The 23,125-nt window shown below is 44.3% G+C and overlaps 2 protein-coding genes across 7 annotated transcripts; both read right to left on the reverse strand.

Moving 5' to 3' along the window:
• Window positions 1-218: 218 nt before the first annotated feature.
• On the reverse strand, window positions 219-11,137 carry LOC311585455 (uncharacterized protein). 6 transcript variants are annotated; one of them, XM_084760670.1, is made up of 5 exons: window positions 11,012-11,097; window positions 8,893-8,986; window positions 3,719-3,845; window positions 3,439-3,499; window positions 219-2,210 (listed from the first exon to the last, which is right to left on the reverse strand). In XM_084760670.1, exons 2-5 carry the CDS (start codon window positions 8,914-8,916, stop codon window positions 401-403), a joined length of 2,022 nt encoding a protein of 673 aa, XP_084616796.1. In that variant the 5' UTR covers window positions 8,917-8,986; window positions 11,012-11,097; the 3' UTR covers window positions 219-400. The 6 variants fall into 6 exon arrangements, with proteins under 6 accessions (XP_084616796.1, XP_084616797.1, XP_084616795.1 ...); XM_084760671.1 differs by lacking the exon at window positions 8,893-8,986 and having other exon boundaries at window positions 11,012-11,137; XM_084760669.1 differs by lacking the exons at window positions 8,893-8,986; window positions 11,012-11,097 and adding an exon at window positions 6,613-7,008.
• Window positions 11,138-19,647: 8,510 nt separating this feature from the next.
• On the reverse strand, window positions 19,648-22,435 carry LOC311585105 (uncharacterized protein). Its single transcript, XM_084759907.1, has 2 exons — window positions 22,312-22,435; window positions 19,648-21,219 (listed from the first exon to the last, which is right to left on the reverse strand). Exon 2 carries the CDS (start codon window positions 21,120-21,122, stop codon window positions 20,178-20,180), a length of 945 nt encoding a protein of 314 aa, XP_084616033.1. The 5' UTR covers window positions 21,123-21,219; window positions 22,312-22,435; the 3' UTR covers window positions 19,648-20,177.
• Window positions 22,436-23,125: the final 690 nt, after the last annotated feature.

Consider the following 23,125-nt stretch of genomic DNA (forward strand, 5'->3'; position numbering starts at 1 on the left):
AAACCAAATTAAACTCTTTGATAAGTTGCCTTAGACACTGATTTATCACAGTGTCAGAAAGGGCGCTAATACGCATAATAAAGTTTTACACTGGGATGAGTTATTTCACGTAATCAAAGATAAGTGTGATCTCTAAATAGGTGACCTTATCATTTAAATCCGAAATGCTTTTGTCCATGGGTTTGTGGGGACAAACAAAATAAAAATGATAAAAAGGCTTGAACAGACTGCTGACACTTGTCAGATTATTTATTTAATCCAGAATAAATAATCTTGTGTAACAGGAATTTAAGTGCATTGACTACACATCTCACCAAATACTTTATAGTCAGAGATTCCCTTTAGTATGAATTCTTTCATGAATTTAAAGACTACTGTGACATGAAAAGGCTTTACCATATTAATTGTGTTCGTAAGGTTTCTCTCCAGTATGAACTCCTCCATGCCTTTGAAGATGACTGTGAAGTCCAAAGGTTTTACCGTATTGATTACATTCACGGGGTTTCTCCCCCATATGTGTTTTTTCATGTTGTTGGAGATTGTTGGTACATGTGAAGGCTTTACCACACTGATTACACTCATAGGGTTTCTGTCCAGAATGAATTCTCTCATGCCTCTGAAGATGACACTGTTGTGAAAAGGCTTTTCCACATTGACTACATTCGTATGGTTTCTGTCCAGAATGAATTCTCTCATGCCTTTGAAGATTACTGGTGCATGTAAAGGCTTTATCACACTGACTACATTCATACGGTTTCTCTCCAGTGTGTGCTCTTTTATGGATTTGGAGATTGCTCTGTTGTGAAAAGGCTTTATTACACTGATTGCATTCATAGGGTTTCTCTCCAGTGTGAATTCTTTCATGCTTCTGAAGAGTACACTGATATGCAAAAGTTTTGCCACATTCACTACATTCATAGAGTTTCTTTCCAGTGTGTGCTCTTTTATGTATCTGGAGATTGCTCTGTTGTGAAAAGACTTTACAACACTGATTACATTCATAGGGCTTCTCTCCAGTGTGTGTTCTTTTATGTTGGTGGAGATTGCTGTTACATGCAAAGGTTTTCCCACACTGATTACACTCATAGTGTTTCTCTCCGGTATGGATTCTTTCATGCCTTTGAAGAGTACTGTGGCGTGCAAAGGCTTTACCACACTGACCACATTCATAAGGTTTCTCTCCAGTGTGAATTCTTTCATGCCTTTGAAGGGTACACGGAACTGCAAAGGTTTTACCACATTGATAACATGTATAGGGTTTCTCTCCGGTATGTGTTCTTTTATGTATTTGGAGACTACTCTGTTGTGAAAAGGCTTTACCACACTGATTACATTCATAGGGTTTCTGTCCAGTATGAATTTTTTCATGCCTTTGAAGAATACTGTGACATATAAAGCCTTTACCACAATGACTACATTCATAGGGTTTCTCTCCAGTATGTGTTTTTTTATGTTGTTGCAGATTGCTGTAACATGCAAAGGCTTTACCACACTGATCACATTCATAGGGTTTCTCTCCAGTATGAATTCTTACATGCCTTTGAAGAGAACAGAGAAGTGCAAAAGTTTTACCACACTGATAACATTCATACGGTTTCTCTCCAGTATGAGTTCTTTTATGAATTTGGAGATTACCCTGTTGTGAAAAGGCTTTACCACATTGATTACATTCATAGGGTTTCTCTCCAATATGTGTTTTTTTATGTTGCTGGAGATTGCTATGACGTGCAAAGGCTTTACCACATTGACTACATTCATAAGGTTTCTCTCCAGTGTGTGTTCTTTTATGAATTTGGAGATTACTCTGTTGTGCAAAGGCTTTCCCACACTGATTGCATTCATAGGGTTTCTCTCCGGTATGGATTCTTTCATGCTTCTGAAGAGTGCTGTGATGTGCAAAGGCTTTACCACACTGACCACATGCATAGGGGTTCTCTCCAGCATGTGTTCTTTTATGCTGTTGGAGAATACTGTGGCACGCAAAGGCTTTACCACACTGATTACATTCAAAGGGTTTCTCCCCAGTGTGCGTTCTCTTATGTATCTGGAGATGACTCTGTTGTGCAAAGGCTTTACCACATTCGTTATACTTGTATGGTTTCTCTGCAGTATGAATTCCTTCATGCCTTTGAAGATGACTGTTATGTGCAAAGGCTTTACGACACTGAGCATATTCACAGAGTTTCTCTCTGGTATGAGTTCTTTCATGCCTGCAAAGATAAAGGGCGAGTGTAAACATTTTACCACACTGGTTACACTGATGAATCTGTTTATCTGTATGACTTAATTTTACAATTTGGTCTAATTGTAGAAAGGAATCGGATCTTAAGGTTTGTCACACTGTTTAATTCATAGAGTTCCTCCTCATTATTAGTTTTTTCGTGTGTTTGAGGATATCCATGAAGGCTGGAGCACTGAGTAGAGAGTTCACATCCCTTTGCCATGTGGGTTTTTCACATCTCTGAAGAGAACTGGTAGAACTCAGGGCTTCACCACAGTGACTGCACTCATCGCATGTTCCTGTAATGTGACTCACACTACACTTGCCAAGTGAACCAGGACAAATAGAAGAATTTCCATACTCCTCCTAATCACAGGGCTTTTCTGAAATGTGAGTTTTTTAACGTATTCCCAATGAAGTTGGAAATATAGTCAACTGTAAACTTTTTATATCACATTCACAAAGTTTACTCAAAGTTGGGACTACCACATAATCATCTCATTGCTCTGGGAGAGAGACAGGTACATTGCTCCTCAAATGCCTTGTATATAATGCGAGATAGATAGATAGATAGATAGATAGATAGATAGATAGATAGATAGACAGACAGACAGATAGATAGAGATTACCAAAAAAAAGAACAAATGAAAAGTTTCCATACTGAAATCATACCCTTTAACTTTTTGTCCATCATAGAAATGAAAAAAAAGGAGTAAGTTTTCTCAAAAACCTTCTTGACTCTCTTAAACTGCCCCTCACACTAAACTTTGATAAGTCACTATGAGTATATGAGCAACAAAAGTTTACCTATGGACTATTTGTTATTAGACAGTTTGGGGCATTTACTCATCATCTAAGCTATGTGTATGTCTTTTCTGATCCTTGAGTGGTACCAAACTAAATGGACTGGCACTTCAACAAAGTAGCTGAGGTGACAGCTGTTAAGACATTGCTTTCTGCAAGGGATGGGATAACAATTGAGATGTAATATGAATAAATTAATAAAATATATTTTTAAAAATACATTGCTTTCTGGTCTTGTTTCTTAGAGGAATGCTTTGCCAACATGGATCAGCTACCTGACATTGAGGTTCATGGTATTATGAGAGTTTACTGACCACCAGTGTACTTAATTACACACTTAATTGCATGGCTGCTTTTCCTTAAAACTCCCAGGACACATTAAGTGTTTGCATCAGCTTGCACATGAAACTCACCTTCCATGTATTCTAGAATTTTGACAATGTTCTTCAACATTGTGGTCTCCTCTTTTGAAACCTAAAATATATTGCCATAAAATTAATATTATTGATAATTACACAAAATTTAAGTCACTATCCTCAATGACCCTTACAACTGTGCCTGATTTATTTACCACATTCTGCTTCCTTCCCGATCAAAATTACAGAAGAGCATCAATAACAAAAAATAAAATAAAAATAAAAATAAAACTTTTCCCCATATTTTAAAAAGTAGGAAAAAAAATTCCAGTCTTACCTATAGCCGTGAGGTTCCTGTAGGTCTCCAGCATCACATCTTTGTAGAGACTCTTCTGGGAAGGATCCAGCAAAGCCCACTCTTCCAGAGTGAAGTTTATGTGCACATCGTCATAGGTCATTACATCCTAAAATATCCCATAGATGTGTACAACAGAAAGCACAATACTGACAACGTTGTAAATCAATACTTCTTTGACAATGAAGTTATATAATTCTGATGCTTTTCATAGTTATTCCATGACAGGCAAGTTCTAATGTAATGACCAAGCCATTTTAGAAAGAAGCTGAAAAGGAGGGGGTTCATCCCTGTCATTTCTGGGCCCTTTGAATACTGCTGCAAGAGAAATGCCCATTAACAGATATATAGACATATACAGAAGAAAAACAAAAAAAAACCCAGATCAACCATAGTTAAGTACACATCAAAGAAACTGTATAAACAATTACAAACTACAAACAAACAAACAAAAAACATAGGCAGGCACGGTATACTGGTGCATGCCTTTAGCCCTAGCACTCAGGAGGCAGATGAATCTCATTAAGTTGGAGCCCAGCCCGGTCTATGGAAGACTTCCAGAACAGCCTGAGGTATACGTTAAGACCCTGTCCTCACTCACCCCCAACACACACACACACACACACACACACACACACACACACACACAACCAACTCAATCAACCAACCAAATAAACAAACAAACAAACAAAAAGACAGACAAAACTCTGAAGGTCTCACTGCAGCCCCTCCAGCTCTGCATTTATCTCCCAGAAATGTGAATTGTCACAGTTTAAACTATAAGATTAATAAGATCACTAAAACAGCTGGAGATGGACAGATGAAAATGTAAGCAATCTATATGTAGATCATTTAAAAAAAAACAAAACCAGGCCAGGCCAGAGGTGATGGCTCAGGAATAAAGAGCGCTTGCTGGTCAATTGCCAGTGCTTATATGAGGGCACACAGCTCTCGATACCTCCAAGTTCAGCGGTTTTGAGGCCATCTTCTGACCATTCCGAGCACCAGACACACAACACTGGTGAACATCCATGCATGCAGGCAATAGTTTCATATTCACTAAAAAGTCAAGACATATAAAAGGTTAGAAGAATGTCATACGCCTCCAATCCAATGACGTAGGAGGCTCAGACTGTATTGATGTCATAAATAGGTGTCACCTTGGGAGACAGAATGATACCCCTGCCAAAGTTCAAAATTCAAGATGTAGCTGAAACTCAACACAACAGCAAATGCTTGACACCTAAAAAAAAAAAAAAAAAAAAAAACCCTACATTCCAAGCCCATCAGCCAATAATGCAAAAATAAAAAAGCCAGACATGTTGGATCACACCTCTAATCTCAACACTTGGGAGGCACAATCTGACAGATCAAGGCCCACCGAGTCACAAGAAGTAGTTTTAAGACAGCCAAAGCTACACAGAGAAAACTTGCCTTCTAAAACAAAACCGAAAATAACCACAACAAGATAGTGATCAGGCTAGCAAATGGGCTGGCAGTGACAAGCGGGGGCTTCTACTGTATCCTACGCTACTTAGCAACAGAGTCTATAACGGTGCTGAGGGCATTGGCAGCACAAGAAGGAAGCTGACTGATGAGTTTCAGCCCCAGGAAAGCATACATGGGGTGAGGAGAGAGACGCTCAAATCCTGTCCCCAGTAAGGAACTTCCAGAAAGGCTCTGCATACTAAAGACGCCATAAGCACTCCAAAGAAAGCCACCAACGAGAGGCAAGTGTTCAAATCTTAATTCTATCTGGGAGGATTTTTACTCAATCTAGAATTTCTGGCCCAGGTCACTCTAGGCTTCTTCTGGTCATCTCTAGATGAAAATATGTCTAACTTCAACAGTGAGGACTCTCCGCACTTGTGGTTTCAAGATGCAAAGCCACCTTCATCCTCACAGCTTTGTACGATGGACTGTTCGGGTCTCCTCACTGAACCCCTGATTCTGCAACAGTGTGAGCCTCAAACCACAGGGGAAAGTTCATGACCTGTAAAATGTGTTATCTTTCTTGTTTCCGGAGCAGCACAAAGGGGATCTTGTCAAGTCTGGCTTCCAGATTGGGGTGGGCCCTGCCGCACTCAGACCACAGTGGCAGGTTCTGCCTGAAGCTGCTGCCCGGGAGAAGAAATCACTCAGCCGGTTCCCCTCGTAAACCGAAGGCTTAGCTGGATGGAGTCTTAACCATTAGGGCACCTTCCCAAGCTTCCAATGCCATGCCGAGCACGGGGCGTCTCTGAAGGGTGCCACTTTCCTTGAAACGCCTGCCTTTGTCTTAGCACTTGACTGCCACCTGAAACCACCTAGTGCTGTTTTTCTCTACAAACCACAAACATGTTTATATCTTTCTGCCCCGGTTTTTTTTTTTTATCATTATGGGGGCAGACCAGCATGAGTCACCTAAGAAATCAGCCCATTATTTTTTTAATTCCACCTTACTCAATTGCACGGGGCATAGGCAGAATAAGAAAGAGTTGGATCTAAAATGACACACAGAAGACCCGTAGCTTTATTTCTCACGGAGTCTGCTTCCCGCTGAAATCCTCTGACCTCAACCGCCACTGTCCGCATTACTCCAACCCCTCCCGTCTTCCGGGTCCCACCAAAACAGCAGGTTAAGCTCTGTGTACAGACTTCAACGGTGTCTGCCATCTAACCTTCTGCTGTCTCCATTTCCTTCTCCCCCACCCCCGCCCCCCATTCCTCCCCCCTCGCCCCCCATTTCCTCTCCCCACGTCCCCCATTCCTCCCCATGACAACATTCCCCGCCCCCCATTCCCCCCCCCCCCCCGCCCCTCATTTCCTCCCCATGACAACATTCCCAGGTTCTTCTCGGCAGCAAAATCTCTTCTGGGATACGGTTTTTCTTCTACCTTCGCTTCTCCGTTGCCGACTGAATCCTCTACCCCAAAGCGACTCAGGTAACGAATGGGTTTCTTTGGGTGACGCTGCCAGATCATAATCCACCCGTGGGGGAGCTTAGGATATAAATTCAAGCTAGGAACTGAAGGCAAAAACCCATAGGGGAAACATCGTGTCCTGGTCGTCTCTCACGCTTGGTCACTGTCCCCTGCTCAACTAGCACTCTTACCCAGCCTCGGTGGAAGTGCCTTCCCACATCAACCACCAATTAACACCATGTCTAAAGACAGAGCAAACAGCTGTTCTTATCTGGATATGACATCAGCGGATGCTCCCTGAGATGGCTCTAGGCTATGTCATATTGACAGCTGACGCTAACTAGGACACATAGACCATAACATAAAAGAAAAAAAAAAGTTTTGAAAATCCAAAACCAATATATTAACCATATCAATCACTTAAATAGCAAACACCCAAACGATAGCAACAACTGGGAAACACAGATATGCCATGAAACAAAAAGAATGGAGTCTGGGGGCTGGAGAGGTGGCTCAGAGGTTAAGAGCACTGCCTGCTCTTTCAGAGGTCCTGAGTTCAATTCCCAGCAACCACATGGTGGCTCACAGCCATCTATGATGTGATCTGATGCCCTCTTCTGGTGTGTAGGCGTACATGCCCGCTGTACATATAATAAATAAATAAATCTTTGAGGAAAAAAAAAAAGAGAAACACAGCGGGTATGTTGTGTACACGTTCTCGCCATTGCTAACAGTAGAAGATGGGACGGGTGAGGAGAGATGTTCCAGCGAAATTGGAAAAGACTGGCTTGGAGCATTCTGATGTTTTAACACTGGGAAAATAGTCTGACTACTAGAAGTATCTATTTCTCTTGAGATTAAAAAAAAATTTGAGTTTTTAAACAAACAGTGTATGATTCGTATTGTAAGCTCTACAAAAGCAAGTTTATCTACATTTTCAAGTGGTGAAACCAAGCATCCTGTAGGCACTGTGTGACAAAGTTTCAGTGCTCAGACAATCTGGACTGAACCTTCACTGCCCTTGGTGAAAATACGATACGTAACTTTTGCTTGTGTTTCTCACATGTTTAATATTTCAATTCCAGGCTGGAGAGATGGTTCAGTGGTTAAGAGCACTGTCTGTTCTTCCAAAGGTCCTGAGTTCAATTCCCAGCAACCACATGGAGGCTCACAACAACCTATACTGAGATCTGGTGCCCTCTTCTGGCGTGCAAGCTAACATGCAGACAGAACACTGTATAAATAATAAATAAATCTTTTTTAAAAATATATTTCAATTCCTTCCTGTTAAAGGCCCCTCACTGAAGGCTAGGGCTGGGATAATGTAAAAATTCTTATAAAAGCAGGTGTTAATAAAAATAAAACTAATGGTAGTTTCCTGGGACAATCAGCTATGCAAAACAAAAAAACAAAAAAGCAAAATCTGAGTCTTCCATAAAACCTATAACTTAAGTAGTCTGCTTAGTAAGCATGAGACACAGAACTTGAGAAAAAAATCATTAAAGAAGGCAACCCCAGGGAAAGTCTAAAGGCTGCCAGACCATAACTAAATCATTACTCTTTCTATGTACGTCCAGCCTCAGAATCATGGAACTCGTATGACAGGAAAAGACTTTGACTATACAATTCATGACAAACTGTCTTCCAGGGTCAGGAACCCGGATGCTCCTCTGCCCTAACATGGCTGAAATACAGACAGGGATCACCCTGAAATGAGGATTTATGACAAAGACACAGAGAGAAACATTTTGGCGCAGGAACTGCCATAACTTCCTGAGCAGGCTTATCACAGGAGGACTTTTTCTGGATATTATGTAAAATAAAGAAAACTGTCCTTATTTAGAAACGTTTGTTTGTTGACAACGGGCTACACAATACTTTAAAAGTCAAAGAAAGGATATAGCAGTTTGTGTCAAATATAAAAACAAATAGAGGAGAAAGGGGGAAATTACACAAAGGACAAAGCTGATGGGCTGCTCGGTTTTCATGTGGGTACCCCAACGATTGGAGCTGGGACTTTGAATCTGTTTCCTGCCTTGGGATCCCTTTCCCCCTAGCAGGGCCACCTTGTTTGGCCTCAGTGGAAGAGGAGGCTCTTAGCCCTGATGAGATTTGATGTATCCGGGAGAGTTGGTAAGGGGGCAGGGGCGGGGAGGGAGGCTTCCCCTTCTCCTCAGAGAAGGGGATGGAGGAATAGAGAAGTGGGTGGGAAGATGGGAATTCCAGAAAAGCTGCTATTAGGATGTGACTGATATGACACAGCTGGTTGATGTCCATGGGAGGCAGCCTCCCCTTTCCTGAGGAGCAAGGGAAGAGCAACGAATGTGCCAGAGGGGAGAGGGAAGGGCTGGCAGGAAAAGAGGGAGGGGAAACTGTGGTCAGGATGGAAAGAAAATTAATTAATGGCCGGGCGTGGTGGCGCACGCCTTTAATCCCAGCACTAGGGAGGCAGAGGCAGGTGGATCGCTGTGAGTTCGAGGCCAGCCTGGTCTACAAAGTGAGTCCAGGACAGTCAAGGCTACACAGAGAAACCCTGCCTCAAAAAAAAAAAAAAAAAAAAAGTCAACATCAGTACATAAAAGCACATAGAAATTAATAATGAGGAAAGGACACATATACAAACGGACCTTAAAACACGGAGTCTTTACTATATCACAGAAGCAGAGTGTCAAATGAGAGGGAGAAATCAGGGCTCTATAGCAGACAATATAGGGGAAATCGGGCATGTGTATAGAATAGATGGGATTCATAACACAATGTAGTCTAACATAAATATTGAATATATAAGTAAAAACTTCCCAAAAAAATACCATCCCAGGATTATGTCTTAAGTACAGGAGTGTCCTGTACTTCATTCCTCAGTGACAGGGCCCAGAGCGGAATGAGAAAACTAGAAGAGTAGAAGAAATAAAAGATAAAAGCAGGGGGCGGGGGGTGGGGCTGGGGGTCCTCACAAGGCAGGTCTCATGCCAAGCAAGCTGGTCAAGAAGAAGAATTATTGCAAAATGTTTTAGGATGAACTTTGTTATAGTTTTAACCCCAATAAAGTTCATCAGTTTAATTGAAAAAAAAAAAAGGAAGGAAGGAAGAATAAGAATTATCTTGTATACTACTTCCAGGCCAAAAAAAAAAAAATCGGACAGACACAGGGCACTTCTATGAAGACAGCAGAAACAATAATACAAAGGAACAGACTCAGAAGGAGGCTACTCAAACAATGCTACTGCGGGGGAACACAGAGCATCTCAAGAACACTACTGACCTAGGCCATGGAGACCCTGGGACTGATAACCATAGCTGAAGGTGCTGGCAAGACTGGGGTCTCAGGAACAGAAGCAATCCCTCTCCCAAAGGCCCTGGCACCAGACCATGACCACCTCTGCCAAGCATATTCATGGTTTGGAGACGGAGCTCTCTCTTTTTCTATACCTCGGGGCCTCAGAGAAAGTTCCCAAGGCCCAGGTCCCAGGCTGTTACTGGATCGGCCAAGCATCTCCACACACGAAGGACTAGAATTGCTTGACCAGGCCAGCCCTCACCACAACAGTGTCTTCCTTTTCTAATAGTTGTCACCTGGGGTCTTCTTGCCCACCTGGCACAACTATGCTTTGCTCAAGAAGAAAACTGGACATGTATGGCACACCAGGCCTTAGTGTTGGTTGTGACCCTGTAATGCTCCATTGAGCAGCTTGTTAGACACCTGCTCTTTAATATAGGGATTGGACTAGTGGTGGGTTAGAAATCAGAGTTGTCTCCTTTGCTATAACTTGGGGCCAACTGTCCAGGCAATCCTAGAGAATGAGCATGTTTTCTAGCACCTAATCTCTAACAGGCATGGTTAGCACACTAAGCATTGTGAGGCAGCCCTCCGTTAGCTAAATTCCACTTTGTGTGACTCACGTTGGTAAGTCCTTTGCATCATCAATTCCAAACCTTCTACGTCGCAGCTTAGTAGTGGAGTGCTACCCAACACGTGAGATGCCATTTACCACCTCCACGGAACAAGCTGCAAACTGATCTCACTCCTAGATGTTAAATACAACGTGCGGACATTCGAGAGATGCTAGAGACACTAGGTCTGTCTGAGTTTGGTACCCTGCCGCCCTCTGATGCGCCAAAGGTACTGTGATGTTGATTGCAAGGTGTTTCTACACACAGCCGCCTGTTCTCAACACACCGCACAGGTACAACCCACAGAGTGAACTTACTCAGAGACCACCACTAGGGCCAGGGAGTTGCAAGGACCACAAAGGACCTCACAGGACGCCACAGCTCATCACTGTTTGCCACTCAGCCCCAGGGAGGGCCACCACAAGGGCTCTTGAGCCTCATCCGCCCACCCCTGCCCAAACACTGGCCCACCCCCGCTCACCATATCTAGGCTTCCAAGCTCGCCCGGGGCCCCTCACAGCTTCCTGCAGAGCGACGGAACTGCTAGCAGCAGAACCAAGCCTGGAGCGAGGCGCCCGGAAGAGCCCACCTCCTCTTCTGACTGTCTGTCCGTGTGGAGGGTCTGATTGGTTCGGGAGCCTGAGTGACAAGGGCACCTCCCTTAGGGTTAGAATATGCTGAAGGACCATGACACAGTGTTTCTCCGGCGCTGGTTTTAGCCCCTACTCACCCACCTCCGCTCCACCACCCCACCCCCACCCACCCGCACAGGCTTTTCCCAGACCTGCAGAGCTGTGCATTTCATTAGCACTTGGGCCTGGCCTCCAAGAGCCGACCCTTCTGTCTTCCCGCGCTCCGTAGGTGTTGAGTTTCGGGAGGAAGCCGAGAAAACTTGCTTCTAAAACAGAAGTTTGAAAGTGCAAGCTCGATTATCTGTGAGCACAGGGAGACTGTCCGCTACAGATCTGAAGGGCATTCTGGAGTGGAAGCTGCAATTTAACCGGCGAAAACCGCAAAAGGGCGGCAGGGGGGGGCGGGGGGGGGCGTGGAGTCATCCAATCAAATTTTAATATTATGGATTAAGCGAGGGAGTATTTGTTGGACGCTGGGCCTGATCCAGGACACCTAGCCTCAAGGCTCTTAATTATTTCTCTAGACAAACTGTCCTGAAAACAAGGTCCTTTTATTCATCCTCGTAGACTTTCAGTCCAGAGTTCAGTGTGATAAGAGAAGAAAGAAGTGGGCCGTCTGTGATTAGTGAGGCCTTAGCAGACAATATATCTATTTTTATGACTGAGGCACCCTGGTTAGGATAACAGCAAGTTTTAAGTTCTTTCACCTGAATAGACAATTAGGAAAATGTCTCAAGGGACAGGGCTGGAGCCAGTTCCCCGAGCTTGGAAATGTGAACTTAGTCTGACCGTGCTAAAGAAAAAAGGAAGAAAAAAAAAAGAGGGATCAGAATGGAAGACTTGTTTTCCTGAAGGCGGGGCTCTGGAGGCCACCTCCTTACACAGACACGCCCCTTTCCTCCTGGACACAAGGTGGAGTCCACAATGCATTACACTATGTGGAGTGGAGAGATTTTTCTTGTCCTACAGGTGCCCACAATATTAACAGTGAAGTAGAGATTTTAGGAAACAAAACCTTTGTTCTGTGTCTTCATGCTGAGGTCAGGGAAGCTCAGGTACATTTAGCTGAAGGCAGCGCTACTTCAGCAACCTGAGGGAAAAGCAGGAACCAGATCACAAGCACAGTGACAGATCTTTCTCTCAGCAGAAGGATGGAAGATGGCTCCATTGCTATAGGCGTTTCCTTCCTGAAAGTCAGTTCAGTCACTTGACAAATTAATAATAATGAACAGTATAGTCTTCGTGATAACGTGAATACTTAGAGAGAAATGGTTCAAAGAAGAATGTCTTTTATGAACACTGTATTTAGCCAGCATCCTTCCTGGGTGTTAAGGTGAAAAACCATAGCCATATCAGTCAAGGCTCTCTAGATGAGCAGATGATAAAATGAGTCTCTGTGTGTAGGAGCGGGGTTGACTAGAATGGCACACGGGGCCAGCTAGTCCAACACGTGCTCTCTACCAACTAAAAGTTGGAGAATCCAGGAGTTCAGTCCAGAGCTCAGGTCAGCGGCTGGATGTCTAGGCTGGACTTCAGTATTCAGTAAGATGTCAAAAAAAAGTAGCCTCTAAGACAGAGAGACGGAGAGTGAGAGAGAGAGATTGATTCTTCCTTCAGTGTCCTCTATATAGTAGGCTGCCACCAGAAGATGTGGCCCAGATTAAAAGTGGATCTTATCAGCTCAAAAGATCCACATTCAGGAATGGTCTTCCCCCTTCAAAAGCTTTAGTTAAGAAAAATCCCTCAGAGGTGGACGCAGCTGTGTGAGTCCTAGTTAACTGCAGATGGAGTCGGCTAGGCTACCATCTCATCAGCCAAGACAGAGCAGCAGAGACAGGTTTCTTACTTGAAACAGGCAAGAAAAGCACGGAGTCCATCCCAAAGCAATGCCTTTTCTCAAATAGGAAGCATGGGGAGCTCACTCAGGGAGTCTGGGTAAGTTCATGTAGAGATCTGCTTATCCCTGCACATACTTAGTTAACAGTTTCACTTTGGAACATGGTCAAAAAGTAACAGCAGACATTTGGGGGCATGTTTAGCTCAAAGTGTCATGCAGGAACATTTATAAATCAAGAATGAGATAGAAAGAAATGGCTCTGCATGTTCATCTTGTGCTATATTATCTAATGGAAAATCAAGTGTTCATCCCACCAGGAAAAAGTAAGAGCACTACCAGATATTTTAGCCAAATTAGAAGCAAGCTTGAGTATACTGTGTTGCAGCCAGAAGCTGGCAGAGGACTGCCTCCTAAATTGGTTTATGAGAGCATCACAAGCCGGGCGTGGTGGCGCACGCCTTTAATCCCAGCACTCGGGAGACAGAGGCAGGTGGATCGCTGTGAGTTTGAGGCCAGCCTGGTCTACAAAGTGAGTCCAGCACAGCCAAGGTTACACAGGGAAACCCTGTCTCGAAAAACCAAAAAGAAAGAAAGAAAGAAAGAATCTGAACCATAAAACATTTTTCAATTTAAAGCCAGCACTCCAGACACAGAGACAGGAAGGTCACCACGTGTTTGAGGAAAGCCTCTACCACAAAGTACACACACACACACACACACACACACACACACACACACACACACACACACACACACACGGGGCGGGGGGGGGGGAAGGGAGGAGAACAAATCTGAATAACATAGAGGAAAGGGCACATTGGAGAATTGAGACAATACAATAACTCTTAAAGTCACTTAATGCATATCTGCGACTGGTTGTCATAAAATTATTTTTAACAATGAATATTACCAAGCATGGTAGCACATGCCATTAATCCTAGCATGTGGGAGGCAAAGGCAGTCTTGTATCCATGAATTGAAGGCCACTCTGGTCTACCTAGTCATGTTCATAAAAAGACTGCACTCCAAAAGACCCATGCCCCTTTAAAAAGCTAAATATAATTGTGGAAAGGTCTTGCTAGTGAATCAAGAAGCTCTATATACAGGGAGGGGCGGGGCGGGGCAGGGAGGGGTAGGGAGGGGTTTGGAGGGGGAGGGGCAGGGAGGAGCAGGAGGACCGCAGGAGGCTGCTGAACCTCTCACAGGCACTCCGATGGCCACAATTTGGTCCCTGCCCCTAGGCAAGAGCGCCTAGCAGGCACACAGAGGCGACGGATGCAGGCTATCCTGACAGACCTAATAGACTGTTGCCGGGCAGTTGGGGCAGGAAGGAAACCCCCCCACTCCCACCTCTCCATCAGAGGGCAGAGGAAGGAGGGATGGCAGTTGGAATGTAGTGTGAGTAGGTTATAATAAATAAAATATACATTTAAAAGAAAGAGGTTGGATAGCAACTTTCAGAGTGCAACTTCCTCTATTTCACCAAAATGTTCACCATAAGAGGGAGCCACAGGGAAGAGTTTACGCTGGGCTGCTTTGAGAGTTCCTTGCCGATGCAATTAGTCTAAATCTCTTCACCTTAGCCTTACGCAGATTCTTTGGGCAACAGCAAAAAGCAGGCACATCCTTTACCAAAATACCACAATAATGACCTCTAAGCAGCATATTAAATTTTTTCTCTTCTGAAACCTCTTGAGCCAGGCCCCCACAGCTCAAATCACCCTCAGCGCCACTGTCTCCCATGCTTCTACTGGGATAGACAATTAAGCAGTGCTTAAAACATTCCACCGCTGGTGGCACTCAGAGGAAGGATAGCAGGCTACCAAGAAGAGACCTGATACCCTATGAGCATATACAGGGGGAGGAGGTCCCCCTCAGTCACAGTCATAGGGGAGGGGAGTAAGGGGAAAATGGGAGGGAGGGAGGAATGGGAGGATACAAGGGATGGGCTAACGATTGAGATGTAATAAAAATAAATTAATAAAATAAAAATTAAAAATTAAAAAAAATATTCCATTGCTTTCCTAACGCAAAAGCCCCAAAATCCACATTCCTCCAAACAAAAGCATGGTCAGCGTTGTCACAGTGCCCCAGTCTCTACTATCCACCTCAGACTTTGTTAGGGTCCTGTTGCTGTGAAGAGACAGTGTGACTGTGGCACTTCTTCTAAAGGAAAGCATTCGGCTTGGGCTGGCTTACAGGCTCAGTGACTTAGCCCATTCCTCACCACGGTGGGGAGCCTGGCAGTGTGCCGGCAGCTATGATGAGGGAGGAGCCCAAAATTGCACATCTTGACCTGCAGGCAGCAGAAGGAGACTGTGTGTCTGCCGCACCAGGTATAGCTGGAGCACAGCTGACCTCAAAGCCCACCTCCACAGCGACACACTCTAAACCAATAGTTGCAGATGAGTCCGCGCATAATTTCACATCTGGCTATTTTCCTAAGGACAATGTACGGTATGCACTGCCTTTAGTTCTGCCCACTGTGACGTTTTCCCTTCAGGACACTCCTTCAGAGTTGTGCAAGAAAGACACCATAATGTTGCAGCTGTCTACTTCTGAGTGGTTCCTGTATAGTGTGCAGAATAATCTACAAGCCAGGGCCTAGTGGTGGAGAGAATCTTACGTACTGTCACATGATTAAAGTATCACCCGTCAATAAATAGCTGATGGCTTGTCAGCTGAGGCAGGAAATAGGAGGTTGGAGATCCAGCAATGAGAGATGAACTCTTAAGATATGGTCAGAGGGAGATATGCCCCAGACTCTAAGAAAGATGGACAGATGAAACTGAGGAGAGGTAACCATAGTGGTACACACAGAACAGAATAAATGGGTAAAATAAGTAATAACCTCGCTAGGGAATAAGTCAACGCTTACGGCCTATGCATTTATTCACAAATAATAAAGTCTTAGAGTCATTATTTCAGGAACTGGGGCACAAGTGGAAAAGCCCGTGGTTACAAATGGTGCCCAATATGGGGCTTTTAGAATCCAGGCTTAGGACCTGGGAACTCCCAAGTGGAAAGGAGTTTAAAAAATAAAAAATAAAAAAATAAGAGCCACCTGTGAAAGCCAGCTGCTAGGGAGAGCATCAGTCCAGCCCGGCAGCTGTGGTTTAGCCCATGCACAGCATGGTTCCAGAGAAGGGTCAGAAAGCACACTAGAGAGATCTAGGTGGCCCATAGGAAGACATAGCCCAATTCGGTTCACATGGGAAAAGCCTGCAACCACTCAGAACTGGGCAGACCAACACAAGGAGGCCAAGTCAGTAGCTGAATGGCAGAGAGACTTGGGGGAAGCTAGCTACAGACACATAGAAATGGCGGGGAAAGCTGAAAAGTCAACAAATTTGGTAAGATACTTGGGAAGTCTTTAAAGAGAGAATTAGAGATTAAAAAGAAGAATATTTCTGAGTTAAAAATGGAAAATACAGTGACACAATGCATATGGATCCCATATGATTCTGCATCACTTATCAGCATACAAATAATTATATTTTCTTTCAGTATCGATTGTAATTTTATATACCATCTTTAAGAGATATCGGGATAAAGCAGACTTGGATTTAAAAGGAGGAATGAAAAAGTCCACGTTGCTGCCATTGAGAGGCTTCATCCTTCTCCTCCCCAACCAACCAATCCTAAAGAACACCGAGCGGTCTCCCACCCCACCCCGCCCCCAAATGAGGCCATCAGAGAATGCTTGGGGGGAAAAAATCAATGTAGCAAGAGTAGGAACCGCAGGCATATTGGCGACTTCTTCATGTCTTCAGAACCAGCTCAGGCACACATGCACACCACTTTCTTTACATTATTCAAGTTTACAACAGTCAACTATTATTCAAGATCCACCTCAGAGGGAGGCATGGTGGTTACCCACACCCACATCTTGCAAGTCTTTGATGGTGTCAATAATATGCAGTATGTACGGAGTAAAGGGTCTAGGATTCAAGGGCGGAAGGAGCATGGCACCACACTCACCATTGCTAGGGTCTCACAAGTAAAGCCGTTGGACCCTATACCTCCCAATAATGAGACACGTGTTTTTCTTTTTTTTTTTTTTGTTTTTGTTTTTGTTTTTGTTTTTGTTTTTTCGAGACAGGGTCTCTCTGTGTAGCCTTGGCCGTCCTGGACTCACTTTGTAGACCAGGCTGGCCTCGAACTCTCAGCGATCTGCCTGCCTCTGCCTCCCGAGTGCTGGGATTAAAGGCGTGCGCCACCACGCCCGGCGAGACACGTGTTTTTCATTTACTGTTTTTCCTAGTTATCACAGCTCTAATCGCTTTCACTTAGCCTCTTCAGGCATCATAGCCCTCATCCTCCAGGTTACGGAAAACATGGAGCTGGTGCCAACACCCTAGTGTAATTATCCCAATTACAAACTCTGTGCTTGGAAAAATAACCAAATGACTCGGTTTAATGGAAGGGCCACATACTGTTTGGAACCATCCATCATCACCAAATTCAGTTAATATCCAGTGTGACCTAATGGGTCTGATTATGTAAATTTCCACAAAGAGCAGCTACCAGGTAAAGGCCTAAAGAGCCCTATGGGGAAGATTCTGACAAAGATTTAACTAGGGCTAGGGAGATGACTCAGGACCTGTGAGCACTTGCTCTCCCATTGGCTGGCTAAGACCCCACTGTGTGCTCACTTGTGTGCACAAACACACACACACATGCATTAATTTTTAAAAGGTGAATAGTAAAACTTCTGTAACGTAACAGGGGACCCAAGGCCTCCTGCCTCACTCAAGCCTGAGTACGTCATTGCTTGTGTCTGGATATGGATTATAAGATTGTCTCTGATTACAAATCAAGGTGTATACAGTAGTTTGTTTGCTCTGGAACTTTAATAGTGGTGTAGGTCAGACAAAAACTTACTGGGCTTCCTGCTTCGTTTCTGGGAACACTCTGAGAATGTGCCTCCACCTCAGTGTGACATGAGCGAGACCATTATGAAAGGCATGCTCACTTTGCCTTTTACAATTTAGTATTTACACTTTACCCCTGAGCTGTGGGGCTCATGGACTATGCCTCCAGAAAGATGGCACGGAACTGCCGAAATGGAGCATGTTCAAACCCTGGAAATCTCAACCTTGAGATTTAAAACCTCATTCTCAGAATGACAGGTGTGGGACAAAGCCCTCTCCTGTTTCTGTGACTGCCTTGGGAGCACGACACGACCTCAGGTGGCTACAGGTGGTCAGTCATATGCGCTTGTCACCTGTTAGGACACACTGCCAGCATCCTAAGTCCCAAGGCCCCTCCACACTGCCCAAGGTTTATATGTCCCTGTTTGACAATAAGTAAAGCAGCGAGCACCATCTACTTCACCGGAGGACTCTCAGACTGGCTGTTTATTCAGAGTTGTAACACTGGGGAAAAGAAGACTTGCCTTCTCCCTGAAGAATTGAATGGGGGACCCCTGGACTTGAGTGCCATCCACTGCCATGGTCACAGCTAGAGCTCACCCTGCCACAGCAAGCTTCTGCAGTTCGCTTCCACCCACTGCAGTGCCAATCTGTGGGAGTGACCTGCCAGCTATTCCCAAAGCAGCCCCCCAACTCCAGTCAGGTGGGGCCCTCCTTGTTGCCTGCTGGGTTTCCTGGGCCCTCAGCTCCCCACTGCTACCCGGCCTGGTGCTGGCAGCCCCGCTACATAGCAGTAACATTATGGAGAAAATCTCCTATTCCCACACCCGCAGCTGAACCAGAGATCTTGTGATACGGACTTTGTCCCATGCTCACTTGGGACCCTGCGATTTATCCTTTTCCGCCCAGAGACCAACAGGGCTTGAATCTTCCAGCAAAGAAGCGCACACTTCTGGCCTGGCAGTGACTGGGCCTGGCGGGAAACACAGAACCACACTGAGCCATCTCTCCAGCCCACTAAACTGTATCTTTTTAATATATAATCTGCAGTACTAAGCCCAGAATTTCTGCGTCATGTACCCACACTAATTCAGTCTGACCCAATTTTACGCTTCTCCTACCATTATAACATACCAACAATATCCATATCCATACACATTCAAAACCCATTCCTTCTTATGAATCAAAACACCCAAGTCTCACAACCACATGGATCCCGATGTGTACTTAATCTCTGAGGTACCTCTGTAGCAGCTTGAGTCTACATCAGTATTGTCTCATTTGGCATTTTCTCTAGGAAATGTCTTTGCAATTTCCTTAGACCACGTGGAATTAACTCCTTCGAAATGAACAGAAATGCCCATACTGGTAGCAAGGTGTAGGAATAGAGAGGGATGTATTTGTTATCTTGAGTTGGGTACAGTGGCCCAGGAATAAGCAAACACAGCAGTAACTGAACTCTGGTGGTACATACCTTTAACCTCAGCCAAAGCAAGGGATCCCTGTTGAGTTCAAAGCCAGCCTGCTCTACACAGTGAGTCCCAGGCCTTAGAAAGAAGAGAGGGGAGGGGAGGAAGGGGGAGCGGGGGAATGGGAGGCATTAAAGATGAGTAGGGACACGATTTAATCAAAACACATTGTATACAGGTATGAAATTCTCAACAATAAATGAGAAATAAATTTAAAAGCTCTCAAACTAACTATAAACACCCTTCTGTTACCAGAGGTGGGGATGGGGGCCAAGTTATTAAAAAAAAAAAAAGTAAGACACACAGTAGTATACTGAGAGTACGTATAGATTTATTCAGCTTGAGAATAACAGCACAGAACACATTCCACAGGCTAGGAGTGGACTTAAGCATGTGTCTCAAGAACTCTGTCTTGAGTTCATGGGTTTTCATTAGAAATGAAGTCATTCTAGTGACTGTGGGGAACAACTTCTCGCTTGCTGGAAGTTTCTATAATGACAAGATGGCCCAATGGGGTCCAAGTGCTGTCCTTCCGTGGTTGCAGGGCTCTGGAGTGCAATCACTGTGGCTCCCAGTGCCCCGTCTGGCCTTTTCCCTGCATTACCTCCCCCTGAGACACATGATCTCCACACATTCTGACGGGAGCTGAAGGGCAGGAGACGTCATCTTTGGTAACTGCTTCCAGGCAGCAGGGTTCTAGAGTCTCTGTGACTCCCAAAGGCTCTACATTGGGTTCATCACTATTTTGAGTCCTTACATGTGTTTTCTGTGACTAGGGATAAGCATTTTATCACACTGTTCATATTCATAAGGTCTGGTGCTGGTGTAAGTTCTTTCATGCATTTGAAGGAAACAGGGATAACGGAATTAGATACTGTTGACATTTATAGGGGTTTGGCACAGCGTGGACGGACTGATGTCTCTTAAAGGAACTCTGCCGGCTGAAGGACCTGCCACACTGCACACACTGATACGGCTTCTCCCCGGTGTGCCTTCTCTCATGTAACCGGAGGTAAGAGTGGTGTCTAAAGGCTTTGCCACACTCTTTACATTCATACGGTTTCTCTCCAGTGTGGCTCCTCTCATGAAACTGGAGATAACTCTGGCGTGTGAAAGCTTTTCCACAGTGTTTACATTCATAGGGTTTTTCTCCTGTGTGAGTTCTTTCATGTAATCGTATGGAAGAATTATATCTAAAAGTCTTACCACACAGTTTACATTCGTAAGGTTTCTCACCAGTGTGAGTTCTTTCGTGCATCTGAAGCAGAGAGGGATAAATAAAGGACTTGCCACACTGTTTACAATTATAGAACGATTCTCCGTGCATTATCTTATGTCTGTGATAGGAACTCTGAGACTTGAAGACTATATCACACTGTTTACATTCATAGTGTTTTTCTCCAGTATGGACTTTCTCATGTAATCGCAGGTGAGTAAGTCTGCTAAAAGATGTACCACAGTTTTTACATTCGTAAGGTTTTTCTCCAGTATGAATTCTTTCATGTGACTGAAGAGCATTGAGACATCTGAAGGCCTTGCTACAGTACTGACACTTGTATGGTCTTTCTTCAATATGAATTTTCTGATGTCTTTGAAGAGAATTGAAAGAACTCAAAGTTTTGCCACACTGGTTACACTCATAACATTTTCTTACAGTTTTAATTTCTTCACACTCCTTGTACTCATAGCTGTGATGTCCATTGTAAGTTAGGTGATAGAGTCCATAGGATTTTAAACACACCTCACACTCAGAAGGTCCAGTCACAGTGTGAGTTCCCATGTAGCCCTCAATGTTTGTGAGAAAATTAGAGTCACGTGGCTTCTGTTCATCTTCCTCAAGTTCATGCTGGGTGTACTCAGGGTGAGATATGATGTGCCTGGTAAAAGATGAAAGACACGTGAAAATTCCTCCCCCCACATTGCTGCTCATATGGAGACTGGTGTATGGATACGGTTGCTCTATCCTGACAACCTCCGTCAGTATCATCAAGCCTGTAAATGTAACTCCCGTGAGGAGTGACAAGTGTATTAGTGACTGTTGCTCTACCACTGTTGGCCTATTAGGCCACCCTGGACAGCCTGCCACCCCAAACAAGCAGAATGTGTGCCTACACATGAAAGGTCTCGCGATAAGTGGACTGATGTGTCCAGAACATGGTTCCCACAGACCTGGGATCGAGATGGTGGCATTTGTTTTTTGTTTTTAAAGATTTATTACATATACAGTGTTCTGCCTGCATGTACACCTGAACGCCAGAAGAGGCCACCAGATCTCATTATAAATGGTTGTGGTTGCTGGGAATTGAACTCAGGCCCTGTGGAAGAGCAGTTAGTGCTCTTAACCTCTGAACCATCTCTCCAGCCCCAAAGTAGCATTTGTAAATGCAGTGGCCCAGAACTGGTTACAGCAAAAGACTATTTAGTCTTTTTTGTTGTTGTTGTTGTTGTTGAAAATATATTTGGGGTGATATTTTCTACTTGATAAGTGGTAGTTGGGCTCATTTGTTTTGTTAGCTTGTTGTTACTTTTAATGGCACAGGGGCTGAAGATAAGGCTCAGCTATTAAGAGACATGTTGTTCTCAGCAACAACACGATGGATAACAACCAGCTGTAAATCCAGAGGATCAGATGCCTCTTCTGGCATGCAGGGCACAGTATGCATATGGTACACAGACACACACACACAACAAAACACCCATGCACATAAAATAAAGATAAATATATCTTGCCAGGCAGTGGTGGCATACGTCTTTAATCCCAGAACTTTAGGGGCAGAGGCAAGTGGATCTCTGTGAGTTCCAGCCTCTCTACAGAGTGAGTTCTAGGGCAGCCAAGGCTGCACAGAGAAACCCATCTCAAAGTAAATAAACAAACAAATAGATAAATAAAAATCGTTAAGAACAAAATTTTTACAGCACATTAAGATTTCCTCAAGAAATATTTGCTTGCAGTTGTGCATGTAAATTACCTGAGATTTTCTTCGGGATCGTCATAATGGTCTTCAATTTTCTGATCTTCGCACTCATATCCTAAAACATGGCCCCAGAAAATGTGATAAATTATTTTTTTATTTTTTTAAGATTTTTAAAAAATTTATTTATTATAGATACAGTACACCTGCAGGCCAGAAGAGGGCATCAGATCACATTATAGATGGTTGTGAGCCACCATGTGGTTGCTGGGAATTAAACTCAGGACCTCTGGAAGAGCAGTCAGTGCCCTTAACCACTGAACCATCTCTCCAGCCCCCGTGATAAATTATTAGAATATATATTATAACTATGCCTAGTTTCCTTACCACATTCTTCCCTTTCCACATCCAAATGGAAACAATCATCAATAACAAGAAACATTTCTCTAATATACGAAGTGATGGTAAGATGATATTATTTTGCTTTGTTTTGTTTGAGACAGTCTCTCCGTGTAGTCTGGACTGTTCTTGAACTCACTATATAGACTAGGCTGGCCTCAAACTCCTGTAGATGCTCTGGCCTCTGCCCCCCGAGTGCCAGGCTACAAGCATGGCTATCCTCACCTATGGCAGTGACAGGGGACAGCGAGAGGCTACCTCACCTATGGCAGTGACAGGGGACAGCGAGAGGATACCTCACCTACGGCAGTGACAGGGGACAGCAAGAGGCTACCTCACCTATGGCAGTGACAGGGGACAGCGAGAGGCTACCTCACCTACGGCAGTGACAGGGGACAGCGAGAGGATACCTCACCTATGGTAGTGACAGGGGACAGCGAGAGGCTACCCTCACCTATGGTAGTGACAGGGG

This window comes from Acomys minous (assembly GCF_964271855.1).
Source record: "Acomys minous genome assembly, chromosome: 15".
NCBI classification, from domain to species: Eukaryota; Metazoa; Chordata; class Mammalia; order Rodentia; family Muridae; genus Acomys; species Acomys minous.

Excerpts from the sequence above, each read along its gene's own strand:
- LOC311585455 (XM_084760668.1), bottom strand. The coding sequence starts at position 4,790 with ATGAAACTATTGCCTGCATGCATGGATGTTCACCAGTGTTGTGTGTCT. Across the intron at positions 3,846-4,694 it reads CAAAACCGCTGAACTTGGAG|GATGTAATGACCTATGACGA; the intron begins GTATCGAGAGCT and ends GGGATATTTTAG. Across the intron at positions 3,500-3,718 it reads CAGGAACCTCACGGCTATAG|GTTTCAAAAGAGGAGACCAC; the intron begins GTAAGACTGGAA and ends AATATATTTTAG.
- LOC311585105 (XM_084759907.1), bottom strand. The coding sequence starts at position 21,122 with ATGGGAACTCACACTGTGACTGGACCTTCTGAGTGTGAGGTGTGTTTA.